Below are 13,754 nucleotides of genomic sequence, written 5' to 3'. Positions count from 1 at the left end.
CAGAGGAATATACAGGATGGTGAAGGGACTCAAAGCCACATATGGAAGAATGGTTGCAAGAATATTTCGTTTGGAGATAAGACAACTTGGGGTGTGAGAGGGCCACCATCAAATGTTTGTGAAGGAAGAGGATTTGTACCTTGTGGCACCAGGGAATAGAACTAAGGCCGACGGATGGAAGTCACAGGAAGAAAGACAGCTCAGATTAAGGAATAATTTCCAGTGAAAGCTGTCTAACGATTGAGTGGAAGATAGTAAACTTCTTGTCGCTAGAGGTATGTGGGCATTGGTTGACCAGTCATTTGGCAGCTATGTTTTTGGGGATTTAAGTCGAATCACTAATAACAGGTCACTTTTCCTCATTATAAATGGAAAAGGCAGTAAACATCCCAAGTTTAAATTGGCACTCCAATTTTGATATACTTTCATAACCTAACATGTTATCAAGTTCATTTCTTATTTTGCAACCGACAGTAATGCCTTTAGAGAGCATGAGCCAGCAGACGCGCTTCAGCCCTCCTTGACGTTGAACTGAGCAGAGTGGTGACAATGAACTGGATAGTGGAGCTGCTTGAGCAGGTTTAGCTGAGTGGATTGTGTGGGCTGGAATCTTTTCTTTTTTTTTTTTTTTTTTAAGATCCTCCACAGAGTTACAGCCTTTTCTCATCATTGGCACAATTATAAGAAGCTGCAAATATACATGCACTGAGAAGGCGGGGAGGAGCTTTATGCCAAAGTCTTCATAAAACTGAATTAGTGAATTCTTTAGTATGCTAAAATTTGAGTGTCTTTGTTGGCACGGCCTGTGAAGCTTTTCTCTGGAACAGTCTGCAAACCATCGCACTAAATGGTTGACCTCTCAGGACTCCTTCCAATTGTAAAATTCTTTGGTATACGATCTTTTCGTAAAGGCTAGGTAGTAGTTTAGGGTTACGGACTAATAGAAGCATAGCCAATTAAAATTATGAGAAAATTTAGGTGGATTATAATTGGCCTCTCTGGAATTTGGCCAGAGCTTTGGGGATCATAATTACAATGAAGTCAGCAGTTTGAAATATGTTCCCACCACAGGGGAGAAGAGTATCTCCTTGTGGTAAATCCCTCTAGTGGCACCATGGGCCACTTTCAGTCTGAGGTGAAATTTTACTCCTTTCTCTTGAAAGAACCTCACTGGGTCCTTTCAGTTGAGGAATCTGGACATTCTTAAGAGGAGAGGAGATAATTCAGAAGAGAGTGGTTAATGATAATAATTGATGAGTATAAGGTCATTGAGTACTCTGAAGGGTTTAGAAGCTGAGAGAAAGATCTTGAAGCAATCTGAGCCCCATATAGACTAACATATGCATGCTTGTGCTAATTTTCTCTGAAGTTTGCAAAATCTTTGAAAGGATAGTGGATTTAAAAAGAAAAGGCACAGTGGATAGAATCTTATGATTAGTGAGAGAAGAACGTAGTAGAGTAATGCAGAATTGCAGCCCTGGGTGAATTCATACTCATCCTTCATGTTTTAGCCTTCCTCCAGCCTTCGAGTCTGGGTTAGGTGTCCACCTGGTACTTTCCTTTGGCTGTTAGAATGTGTATTACACTATTTTGTAATTGGCTCGTTGTTCTCAAACCCCTTAGATTGTAAGCTGCAAGAAGGCAGGGGCCATGTTTGTGTCTTTGAACTTTCAGGGTTGGTTGGATGTATGATAGGGGTTTAATAAATGTTATTGACTCAATAAATAGGAGCCCCTTTACCTTCTCTTTCATTGTCGTTGCACTTCTCTGAGATACTGCTGGTAACCTCATTATGTGACTTGTCTTGGCTATTAAACTTAACCTTTGCAGGCTGATAATTAGTTAAGTTGGGTATCGGGTTTGGAGAGGCTCATTGTATTATTCTCTCCCTAATACAAAGATTTAAAAAAAAAAAAAGACTAACTTCTGTGCAAGTAGTTTTGTGAGGAGCTGTTCTCATCTGACCGCAGGGTGGAAAGCCTCTGACGGCTAGATTATGTCAGGCTCTTATTCGGTACTGTTCCGTGGATGGTTGTATTTCAACTAGGAATAGTTTGTTTCTCAAACTGAGTTTTGTGGTTTGAGAACTTACTCTCAGGATCCTTGTTCTCTGTGAAAATTTTTTTAAAAATTGTTTATTTCAATAATAATCTTTCAAAATTAAGTGTACTCTGGATCTTCTGGCTGATCACATTATCACTGCGCCCAGGCACTTCATTTTTGGGTCAGTACCAGATTATATGCTCATAATTGTTGTGTGCTAATGAGAAAAGGACTTAACAGAATGCTGTCTTCCTGCCTAATGGCTGTACAGACACACTGTACAAATGAAGATTTTACAGTTGTTTGAAGAGAGAAAAGTGGTAGCAATATGTGCTGTGTGAGTTGGCACCATATTCCCATTGTGAGTAGCGGTTTAGTTTTAGCAGGATGACATTCATTCCCTGTCTCACTAAGTTGATATCATTAATTTGAATATAATTTTCATGTTGTGTATTTAATTTGAAAGAGTTTTTAATAATCTGGTTTTATAATTAATGCTAGGAATCTTTTCCCCCCTATAAAAAATTCACATTTGAGAAACACTCTCCTTAAATTCACGGGAATCGATCTCCGTTAGTGACTGTCGAGGCCTGAGTCACAGGCGGGTGAGGGAGGGGGATCATTTGGCCCCTGAGGCCTCTGTCCTTTTCCAGTCAGACTGTGTGGGTGTGGAAAGACAGGAGCCCAGGCTGGGTGAACTCTGGCTTCAGACCTTGTTTAAAGATGTTCTAGAGCCAAGATGAGTACGGAGAGTCAGAGGTATCACGGCTTGTTAAAGGGTCAGGAAAAGAAAGGGTTAAATAAGAGACCCTGACCTCTAGAGCTGTGCTGGCCAAATAATAACCAGTAGCCCTATGTGGCTATTTAAATTTAAATCTTAATTAAAATTACATAAAATTAAAAATGTATTTCCTCAATCACCATAGACACATAGTTTGTGCTCAGTAGCCACATGTACCTAGTGGCTACTGTATTAGACAGCCCGGATATAGCCCATTTCTTTCCATCATTGTCGGTGTCGCAATCCAATGTACACATCAGGATAGATGCAGAGAGGGCTGATGGCCACTCTGAGTTTATTATAACCAGCATTTCAATATATACATAGCTTACATCTGTTAAACGTACACAGGTGTTCTGGATGAAGTAATTAGCAAATGCCAAGAATTCTTAGTGATTTCTCAAGGAGCCCTCCCTTGGCCTCTGTTTTGATATTATCATGTTATTGCTGTGCTCGTATATTTTATTTCAGAGTATGCAAGACCTCCTAGGCAACCGCCCGTCCTGCTCCCCATATCGTGTCTCCATCTGTTCCCCCGGGAGACCGATGCCTGTCTTAGGTTGCCTCCCCCTGGAGGTCTTACCTGTCATTGGCTAACCGGCCTTCTCACCTCCAGTTCACAGTTTGTTGGCAAGCTTTTTCCAGTGATTATTAACCCTTCCTGCGTCAGGGGCGGCTACAATCATCATGTGAAGTTCGACAGTACTGTCCAACAGAGGGAGCAGCAGAGTGGAGGCAAGGCCACTCTGAGTTGAAAGGCAGCGTGAAGGTAAGAAGGAAGGAGAGGTGAAGAAAATAGGTGAACAGGAGGAATGATACTTATGGAGAGAATCCCCAGGTCTCAGTGTCTCAGACTTTCCTTGTTTTTGTTGATCTTGACAATTTTAAGGAGTACTGGTCAGGTATTTTGTAGAATGATTTGTCAGGAGTTAAGGGTTTTCAGAGGAAGACCACAAAGTAAAGTGCCATTCTCATCACCTCATATCAAGGGTGTGTACTATCAACTTGGCTTAATCAGTATTAATGTTAACCTTGAGCACTTGACTGGGGTAGTCAGTCCCTTGGTTTTCAAACTGACTGTGTGCTTATGCTGACAACTCCCAAATTTATATTCCAGCCCAGATTTTCTTGAACTCCAGGCTCATATGTCCAACTATATAGTCAAAAGCTCTACCTGGAGCCGTCACAAACATAGATATTCAAAAGTAGACTCTTGATTTTTCCCGTGCTCTCCAAATCTACTCTTGCTGCAGTCTTCTCCATTTCAGTTAAGGCACTTCTGTTTTTCTAGTTGTCAGGGTAAAAATCTTAGTCTTATCCTTTACTCTTGTTTTCTCACCCTTTGTATAATCTGTCAGGAAGTCATACTGACTCTAGCTTCAAAATGTTTCCAAAATATGGCCACTCGACACCATCTCTTCCTCCACCACCTGAGCCGCCATCTCTTTTACTGGGTAATTACATCAGCTTCCTGGCTGGTCTCCCTGCTGTTCACCCTGCCTCCTTAGAATCCCTTTTCCACTCAGCAATCAGATTCTTCTTTAAAAAAGAACTTTGCTGACATGAATAAACACACAGAAGAGTGAACATATTATGAGTTTGCAGTCAGTTTTCACAAACCAATTGATCACACTTGTATAACCAGCCCGCAGCAAGAAACAGCACATTACCAGCAGCTCCTCGTGTTCCCTTCCCGTCACTGTTCCCCCAAGGATGACCACTGTCTTGACTTGTAAGAGCATAGGTTATTGTCTGTTTTGGTACTTTATGTAAATAGAATCTTGAGTCTGACTTCTTTTATACAATATTGTGTGTGTGAGAGTCATCCATGATGTTGCATGAAATAGATTTCTTCTCATAGCTGCATACTATTCCATTGTGTTAATGCACCACAATTTATTTATCCATTCTTCTATTGATGGGCATTCAGATAGTTACCAGTTTTTGGCTATTATGAATCACACTGCTATGAACGTTCTAGTATGTGTCTTTGGCAGATGTATGTATGCATTTTTGTTGGGTATATACCTAGGAGTGGGATTTCTGGTTTGTAGGCTATATATAGGTTCAGTCTTATATTTTACTAAATAGTTTTCCAAAGTGGTTGTACCCCAGCAAGTGATATTTTTAAAAATTTAACTCCTATTACTCATCATTTGAAAACCCGTCAATGGTTTATCAACTCACTCAGAATAATAGCTAAGAGTTCTTATAATGGCCTATTAGAAGGCCCTATATTACCTGGTCTCCCTACTTTCCTTTTAACATGCTAAGCACACTTATATCTTAGGGCCTTTGCACTAGCTGCTCCCTCCATCTCCTTTGTTCTGCCGCGTATCTGCAAATGCCTGCTCCCTTATTAAATTCAAATGTTCGCTTAAATGTCACCAGGTATGTAAATAGCCCTTCGTATCCATCTCTGTCCCTTTATTTTGCATTCTTTTTCCTCTTACCACTTACTACCTGGCATATATATCTATAATATGTGTTCAATATATCTAAAATAAATATTATGTATATATTATGTATGTGTGATATATTTGTTTGTCTCCCCCCCACTAGAGACTTTTTTGTTAATTTCTATATCTGTATCATCAAAAACAGTGGACATTAGTAACTTCTCAATAAATAGTTGAATGAATAAATGAATGCATAAAATGAGTAGTTGTAATAGTCGTAAAATGTAAAAATAGAAATGTGAGGAGAATGGAAGTAAGGCAAATCAGATTAAAAATTGAGAAAAATTACTTTACTTTTTATAAAATTAATGCATAGCTTCAAAAGACACAGGACTTATGATTAAAGATAGCACCTTCTGTCTCCTCCAAGTTCCCACTCCCCAAAGTTAAATACTTTCAACTCTTTTAGCTGTTTCTTATGCTGTTAAACTCGATATTTCTAAAATTTGTTTTTAAGTTACTACTTCCTTTATGTCAGTTTTGGGTCTTATTTAATGGCTTCTTACACTGGAAGATGAGAATCTTCTTTTCCTATACTTCCTCCCTCCGGCACACACACATACTTCTTTTCCTCTGTCTTTTCAGTGTAATTATCAAAAATTTAAAGACATGCTTTCAGATGTCTTTTTTTTTGAGGAAGATTAGCCTGGAGCTAACTGCTGCCAGTCCTCCTCTTTTTTGCTGAGGAAGCCTGGCCCTGAGCTAATATCCGTGCCCGTCTTCCTCTACTTTATATGTGGGATGCCTACCACAGCATGGCGTGCCAAGCAGTGCTGTGTCTGCACCCGGGATCTGAACCGGCGAACCCAGGCCAACGAGAAGCGGAAAGTGCGCTCTTAACCGCTGCACCACCGGGCCCGCCCCTCAGATGTCTTCACATGTGACTTTCTCAGGGAAGTGTTCCCTAACTTCTCATATCAAACTAACATGTAGTGTTTACATTATTATGAACATATGAAAAATGTTCACTGTGAGCAGGTAATGTATTATGATCACGTGTCTTTTCTTATATAACTTTTTTCCTGGAATTTTCCGTAAGTATTTTTTTTGTTTTTGTTTGCCTACTCTTCTTCACATCACTAGCTTATTATCTCCATACTCTGCCAGAATTCTAAAACAAACACATCAGGTTACGTATCAGTTCTTTAGGTTGTTTTGGAGGTATTTCTCTTAAAACTGCCAACTACAACTGTAGAAGTGTACTGGACTGTTGCATTGAATCTTATCTTCACAAATTAACCTAAGAATTCTCTTCATCTTTTCTCCTGTGTTAAATCCTTCACTTCCAAATCAGCAATTCCAAAAGTCCCATGCACCCCTATGTTCATCGCAGCATTATTTACAATAGCCAAGACGTGGAAGCAACCTAAGTGCCCATCAAACTGATGATTGGATAAAGAAGATATGGTATGTATATACAATGGAATACTACTTAGCCATAAAAAAGAATAAAATCATCCCATTCACAACAACTTGGATGGACCTTGAGGGTATTATGTTAAGTGAAATAAACCAGACAGAGAAAGACAATCTCTGTGTGACTCCACTCGTATTTGGAAGCTAAACATGTAGACAAACAGAACAGATTAGTGGTTACCAGGGGAAAGGGGGTATGGGGGATGGGCACAAAGGGTGAAGTGGTGCACCTACAACACGACTGACAAACAATAATGTACAACTGAAATTTCACAAGGTTGTAAACTATCATAATCTTAATAAAAATTAAAAAAAAAAACAATCCTTCACTTCTGGATCCCAAATTGGAGTCTTTCTTGGTTTATTCACTTATCTTGGGACAACTTATCCATCAGTAGTTTCCAGAGAAAAGATACGAGAATGGTAAGTCTTTTTAGATGTTGTGTATCAGTTATCTGTTGCCATAATGATGCTGCATGGCAGATAACTGAGAAACTGAGAAGCATTGGCTGGCTATTGGCTGTTGTAGGATGGTCTTGGCTGGGATATCTGGGGACACCTAACTCTGCTTCAGGTGTCTCATCCTCCTTGGGGGACCAGCAGTTTGGCCAAGATGTGATCTTCATGTGGTGATGGCAGAGGGCAAACAAATGTGTAACTGCTTTTCTTATATTTTAAATATACCAGCTGCATGTTAAAAAAAAAAGATCTCTGTTTTGGAACTAGAGTCAACTTATTTAGTGACCCATAAAAATTATCTATGCCAATGGGCAGAGAAAAAATTTTAAGACGTTTACCATCTTTCAGATGTCTGTTTAGATGTCACTTTCTTGAGGAGGCGTTCTTTGCCTTTGTAGGTTAGAGTCTCCTCTAAGTCTCTCTATGAGCATTCTGTTATTGCTCTTTCGCAGTATTGATCACACTGGTTATTTGTTTTATATTGGTCTGTCCCACTAGACCTTAACCATCCCTGAAGCCAGGGACCACATCCACCAGAGGGTTAGCCTAGGGCCTGCGATAGTAAGTACCCAATGAATGTTTGTCAGATAAATATGATTAAATCTCAGGAATATGAAGTATTTTTAGGGTTCTTTTTATTGCATCTTTGTATGTGAAGTGTGTTCCTTCTTCAAGGATTTGGCAGAAAAGAGAGGAAAAACATTACCTATTTGCAGGAGAGAGCAACTGGCTCCCCTTTGAGCTATTTGCTGGGCCTTGCCATATTCTCCTGTGTAATCAAACTGTAAAGCTTTGATTAGTAGTTAGTTCTTTGTGGCTTTAGGGCTTTCAGATATAAATAATTTTCATCAATGTATTAATTATGACTGGAATTTGCAAGCAGCTGGAAACAAGAGTGTTCCCACTGGTGTATATGAATGTTTATTGTTGAGTTCTGAATTAGATGACAATGCAGTACTTTCATTGTTATTTCAGATGAGCATTTGAAGAGCATATTCCTAAGCTTATTAGTGAGTGAGTTGCAGTAGAGTTTTGTGATTGGTATTGCATTCAGTAAACTTACAGTATGAGCTTTTGAATGTATGAAAAGTTAACATTAATTAAACTAACCTAAGTTACAGAAATCCTTCTACAAATGAACTCAAGAACTATTAAAAAACTGTTCTCAAACATGAGTTACTGAGGTTTAAATAACTATCTAATCTATGATATTTAGTTCTGTTTAATCACTTCAGCTGTTTCGTAATTTGGAAATAGTTGTATTTTTGTGACCCACTGTTCAACACAGGTACTGACTTTAATCATTAGGACAGGAACTTTTGAGAGAGCTAAAAATTTGCTCACGGGACTGGAACAGACCTTGCTCAGATGTGGTCTAAATATTTATATTTCTTATTAATGACAAGTTTTTTTGTATGTGTTCCAATTAAGTAGTGAGTATACATGCTATGTATAAAATTATGGAATTTTAGATCTTAGAAAGACAATAACATCTTAGTTTAGCCTTTTCATTTTATATAGCACTTGGACTGTAAGTTTTATGAGGCTGCCATTGGCTCAGTGAATGGATAAATGAATGTATGTTGTGGATAAAGAGTGAAGGCCAGAGAATTACAGACTTCTGTGATTATATAGTTAATGGAATAGCCAAGGCTAAGTTGGCTGGTTTAAGAATGCTGAAGGATGGTGTCAAGATGGCAGCATAGGCGGAATCTGAACTCACCTCCTCCCACGGACACAAGTTTACAACTACTCTCAGAACAATATTACCCCTGGGAGAGAACTGAAAACTGCATGAAAAGAACCCCTGCAACAAGGGTCAGTGCTGACTGAGGTGGAAGAGGCAGAAATTCCTTCCTGGAGAGAAAAAAGCCACCTTTGAGCTGCGGCACTTCCCAGCCGGCCAGGAGCAATCTTAAGGTACGAAGCCTTCCCTGGAGGAATGGGGGATCTGAGCGGGGAGGGTTACCATAATAGTCAGCTTTTGGACTCAGCACAACTGAGACAAGTGTCATAATATCTGATTTTGCTGGCTATTCACTACACTTGGGAATACCCTCAGAAAAGCTATCAGACATAAGGGGGTAAAAGCATGCTCTTAAAGGGCCCATGCACAAATTCACCCGTTTTGGAGAGCAACCTAAAATGACCAGAAAGAAAGATGCACAGTCCTTTGATGAAAAGAGACTCACTTGATAGGCTCTGGGTGCATCTTGGTGAGAGGTGAGACCTCCCCAGGGACTGAAACATTGGCAGTGGCCATTATTGTGACCTAGTACAGGCATGCTGACACAGATGCTGGCAGACGCCATTGGAGTTCTTCTCCTGGCCTGTTAGTACAAGGGTCTGCCCCAACCACTAGATCATCTATTTAGTCCAGCTCAGCCAGAGTAGGCAGCCTGCCCTAGGAACTGGCTGCACCCCACAGCAAGCCCTTGGGCAATTTGTGGGCCCTCTTAGGTGGGGTGCCTGGAACCTCTGCAGCCCAGCGAGTGGGTCTGCCTCTGTGGGGCAGGGCATGTGTGAGGGGCGGGCCTGTGTTTGTGGAGTGTGTTAGACCTCTGTAGTGGGGCGACTAAGTCTGTTTCAGTGGGTTGGGGCACGTGCACAGGGAAGGACTGTATTGATGGGCTGTGTGGCCCTGTGGATGGTGGGGCTTGTCAGCTTCAGCAGACTTGTGCTTCTCAAACAGCCACATAGAAAATCAGCCCCACCTTCCAAAGCCTGAAACAACTGGGTGCTCCCATGCCTGGAGCTGGCCCCACTTAGCTGCAATCCTGAGAGAGCTGACAACAGTCTTGCAGGCCAGAGGCCTATGGCAATTGTAAGCCCCTGAGCCTAGCAACCAGCCACACTGGAGGCTTACTCACTTAACAGAAAAATTGCAACAGGAATGTCCTATTAGACCTTGCAGCCAACTGTGCTGGGGTCCCCCTCATCCAATAAAGTGACTGAAGGGACCATAGCAGCCACACATAGCTGAGCATTACACCCAGCTGGCCGGGGGACAGCCTAGCCTCCCTGGGCACCTGCAGCAAGAGCAACCCTGCCACAACAGAATGATACATGTAGCCCACACAGGGGACACTCCTGGAACATTTGGAACTGGTGACAAGAGGGAAGCACACTGCTGGGCCTCATAAGGAATCTCTTCCAAGATTGGGAGACATAGCTGACCTACCTAATACATAGATATAAGTACAGAGAAAGAGGCAAAAGGAGAAGACAAAGGAATGTGTTTGAAGTAAGGGAACAGGACACAACCCCAGAAAAAGAGCTAAATGAAAAAGAGATAAACAATCGACCTGACAAACAGTGCAAACTAATAGTCATTAGAAGACTCACTGATCTTGGGAGAAGAATGGATGAACTCAGTGAGAACTTCAACAAAAAATTGGAAAATATAAAAAAGAACCAATCAGAAATGAAGAATAAAGTACTGGAAATGAAAAATTCACTAGAGGGACTCAGTAGCAGAGTAGATGATACAGAAGAATGGATCAGAGAGCTGGACAAAAAGACTAGAGGAAGTCACCCAAGCTGAACAGGCAAAAGAAAAAAGAATTAAAAAGAATGAGGACAATCTAAAGCACCTCTGGGACAACAATAAGTGCACTAACATCTGTATTATAGGTGTCCCAGAAGAAGAGAGAGACAAAGGGGAAGAGAATCTATTTGAAGAAATAATATGGACTGGCCCCATGGCTGAGTGGTTGGGTTTGTGCACTCTCCTTCAGTGGCCCGGCGTTTCGCTGGTTCAGATCCTGGGCGCAGATGTGGTGCCGCTCATCAGGCTATGCTGGGGCGGCATCCCACATGCCACAACTAGAAGGATCCACAGCTAAAAACACACAGCTATGTAGCAGGGGGCTTTGGGGAGAAAAAGGGAAAATAAAATCTTAGAAAAAGAAAGAAATAATAGCTGAAAACTTTCCTAACCTAAGAAAGGAAACAAACATCCATGTACAGGAAGCACAGAGAGCTCCAAACAAGATAAGCCCAAAGAGGCCCACACCAAGACACATTATAATTGAAATGTCAAGTATTAAAGATAAAAAGAGAATCCTAAAACCTGCAAGAGAAAGGCAACAACTTACATATAAAGGAAACCCCGTAAGGCTATCAGCTGACTTCTCAGCAGAAACTTTACAGGCTAGAAGGGAGTGGCACAATATATTTAAAGTGCTGAAAGGAAACAAACCTACAGCCAAGAATGCTCTACCTGGCAAGATTATCATCCAGAATGGAAGGAGAAATAGAGTTTCACAGACAAGCAAAAACTAAAGGAGTTTATCACCAAGAAACCAGCCTTAGAAGAAATGCTAAAGGACCTTAAGTCAAAAAGAGAAGATGATAAATAGGAATAAGAAAATTATCAAAAATAAAAAAACCCCACAATAAAAGCACCAGTAAAGGCAAATATACAGTAAAAGTAGCAGAGCAACCACTTATGAAGCTAATATGAAGGTCAAAAGATGAAAGTGTTGAAATTATGTATTTCCATGATAAGAGAGTATTGGATACTCATGCACAAAAAAAGACCTTAGATATGATATCAAAAACATAAAATGTGGGAGGAGATGAGTAAAAGAGTAGAGCTTTTAGCAAGAGGTTAAACCAAAGAGACCATCAACTTAATATAGATTGCTATATATGTAGCTTATTACATATGAACCTCATGGTAATCACAAACTAGGAACCTATAATAAATACACAAAAAATTAAGAGAAAAGAACCCAAACATAATACTAAAGAAAGCCATCAAACTACACGGGAAGAGAGCAAGAGAATAAGAAAGGAACAGAGAAGAACTACTAAAACATCCAGAAAAAAGTAACAAGATGGCAATAAGTACATTCTTATCAATAGCTACTTTAAATGTCAGTGGACTAAATGCTTCAATCAAAAGGCATGGGGTAGAGGCCAGCCCTGTGGCTGAGTGGTTAAGTTTGCACGCTCCACTTTGGCGGCCCAGGGTTTTGCTGGTTCAGATCCTGGATGTGGACATGGCACCACTTGTCAGGCCATACTGTGCTGAGACAGCATCCCACATAGCACAACCAGAGGCACTCACAACTAGAATATACAACTATGTACTGGGGGGACTTTGGGGAGAAGGAAAAAAAAAAAGGATTGGCAACAGATGTTAGCTCAAGTGCCAATCACGGGGGAAAACAAAGGCATGGGGTGGCCGATGGGACAAAAAAACAAGACCTATGTATATGCTGCATACAAGAGACACACTTCAGACCTAAAGACACTCACAAACTGAAAGTGAAAGAATGGAAAAAGATACTCCATGCAAATGGCAATGAAGAAAGTTGGGGTAGCAATACTTATACCAGAAATAATAGACTTTAAAACAAAAACTATAACAAGAGACAATGAAGGGCACTACGTAGTGATAAAGGGGAAGTATAAGAGGATATAACACTTGTAAATATCTGTGCACCCAACATAGGAGTGCCTAAATGTATAAAGCAATTATAAACAGACATCAAAGAAGAAATAGACAGCAACACAATAATAGTAGGGGACTTTAACACTCCACTTACACCAATGGATAGATCATCCAAACAGAAGATCAGTAAGGAAACATTGGCCTTAAATGACACATTAGACCAAATGCACTTAGTAGATATATATAGAACATTCCATGCAAAAACTGCAGAATACACATTCTTTTCAAATGCACATGGAAGGTTCTCCAGGATAGATCATATGTTAGGCCACAAAACAAGTCTCAATAAATTTATAAGCTTGAAATAATACCAATCATCTTTTCTGACCACAACAGTAGGAAACTGGAAATCAAGTACAGGAAGGAAATCAGAAAAGCAGCAACTATGTGAAGATTAAACAAAATGCTACTGAACAATGACTGGGTCAGTGAAGAAATCAAAGGAGAAATAAAAAATATCTGGAGACAAATGAAAATGATAGTACAACATGCCAAACTTAATGGGATACAGCAAAAGTGGTTCTAAGAGGGAAGTTTATAGCAATACGGGCCTACCTCAACAAACAACAGAAATCTCAAACAATCTAACAGTGCACCTAAAGGAACTGGAAAAAGAAGAACAAAGCCAAAATCAGTAGAAGGAAGGAAATAGTAAAAATCAGAGCAGAAATAAATGAAATAGACACTGAAAAAAAGAATAGAAAAAAGCAGTGAAACTAAGAGCTGGTGCTTTGAAAAGATAAACAAAATTGACAAACTTTTAGCTAGACTCACCAAGAAAAAAAGAGCGAATGCTCAAATAAATAAGATCAGAAATGAAAGACTAGAAATTACAAGAGACACCTCAGAAATATAAAATATTATAAGAGAATACTACGAAAAGCTATACACCAACAAACTGGATAATCTAGAAGAAGTGGATAAATTCTTAGGATCATACAACCTTCCAAAACTGAATCAAGAAGAAATAGAGAATATGGATAGACCAATCACTAGTAAGGAGATTTTGAAACAGTAATCAAATACCTCCCCCAAAAATAGAAGTCCAGGACCAGATGGCTTCCACAGTGAATCCTACCAAACATTCAAAGATGGCTTAATACCTATCCTTCTCAAACTGTTCCCAAAAAATTGA

The 13,754-nt window shown here is 40.0% G+C and overlaps 1 protein-coding gene across 8 annotated transcripts in view; it reads left to right on the top strand.

The window, feature by feature from the left end:
• CNNM2 (cyclin and CBS domain divalent metal cation transport mediator 2) overlaps window positions 1-13,754 on the top strand; it is a 156,745-nt gene that overhangs the window by 46,130 nt on the left and 96,861 nt on the right. The window contains exon 2 of one of the 8 annotated variants that reach the window (XM_070221519.1): window positions 6,038-6,690. The exons of the other annotated variants lie outside the window; for them this stretch is intronic. Coding sequence (XP_070077620.1) covers window positions 6,038-6,123 — 86 coding nt within the window. The 3' untranslated portion in view covers window positions 6,124-6,690. Of the gene's footprint in view, window positions 1-6,037; window positions 6,691-13,754 lie in introns of those variants that run through there. 8 annotated transcript variants of the gene reach the window in all.

Source organism: Equus caballus, chromosome 1, assembly GCF_041296265.1.
Source record: "Equus caballus isolate H_3958 breed thoroughbred chromosome 1, TB-T2T, whole genome shotgun sequence".
Taxonomy (NCBI): domain Eukaryota; kingdom Metazoa; phylum Chordata; class Mammalia; order Perissodactyla; family Equidae; genus Equus; species Equus caballus.
Note: the sequence above shows the minus strand (reverse complement) of the source record. Positions and strands in the feature narration are given on the sequence as shown.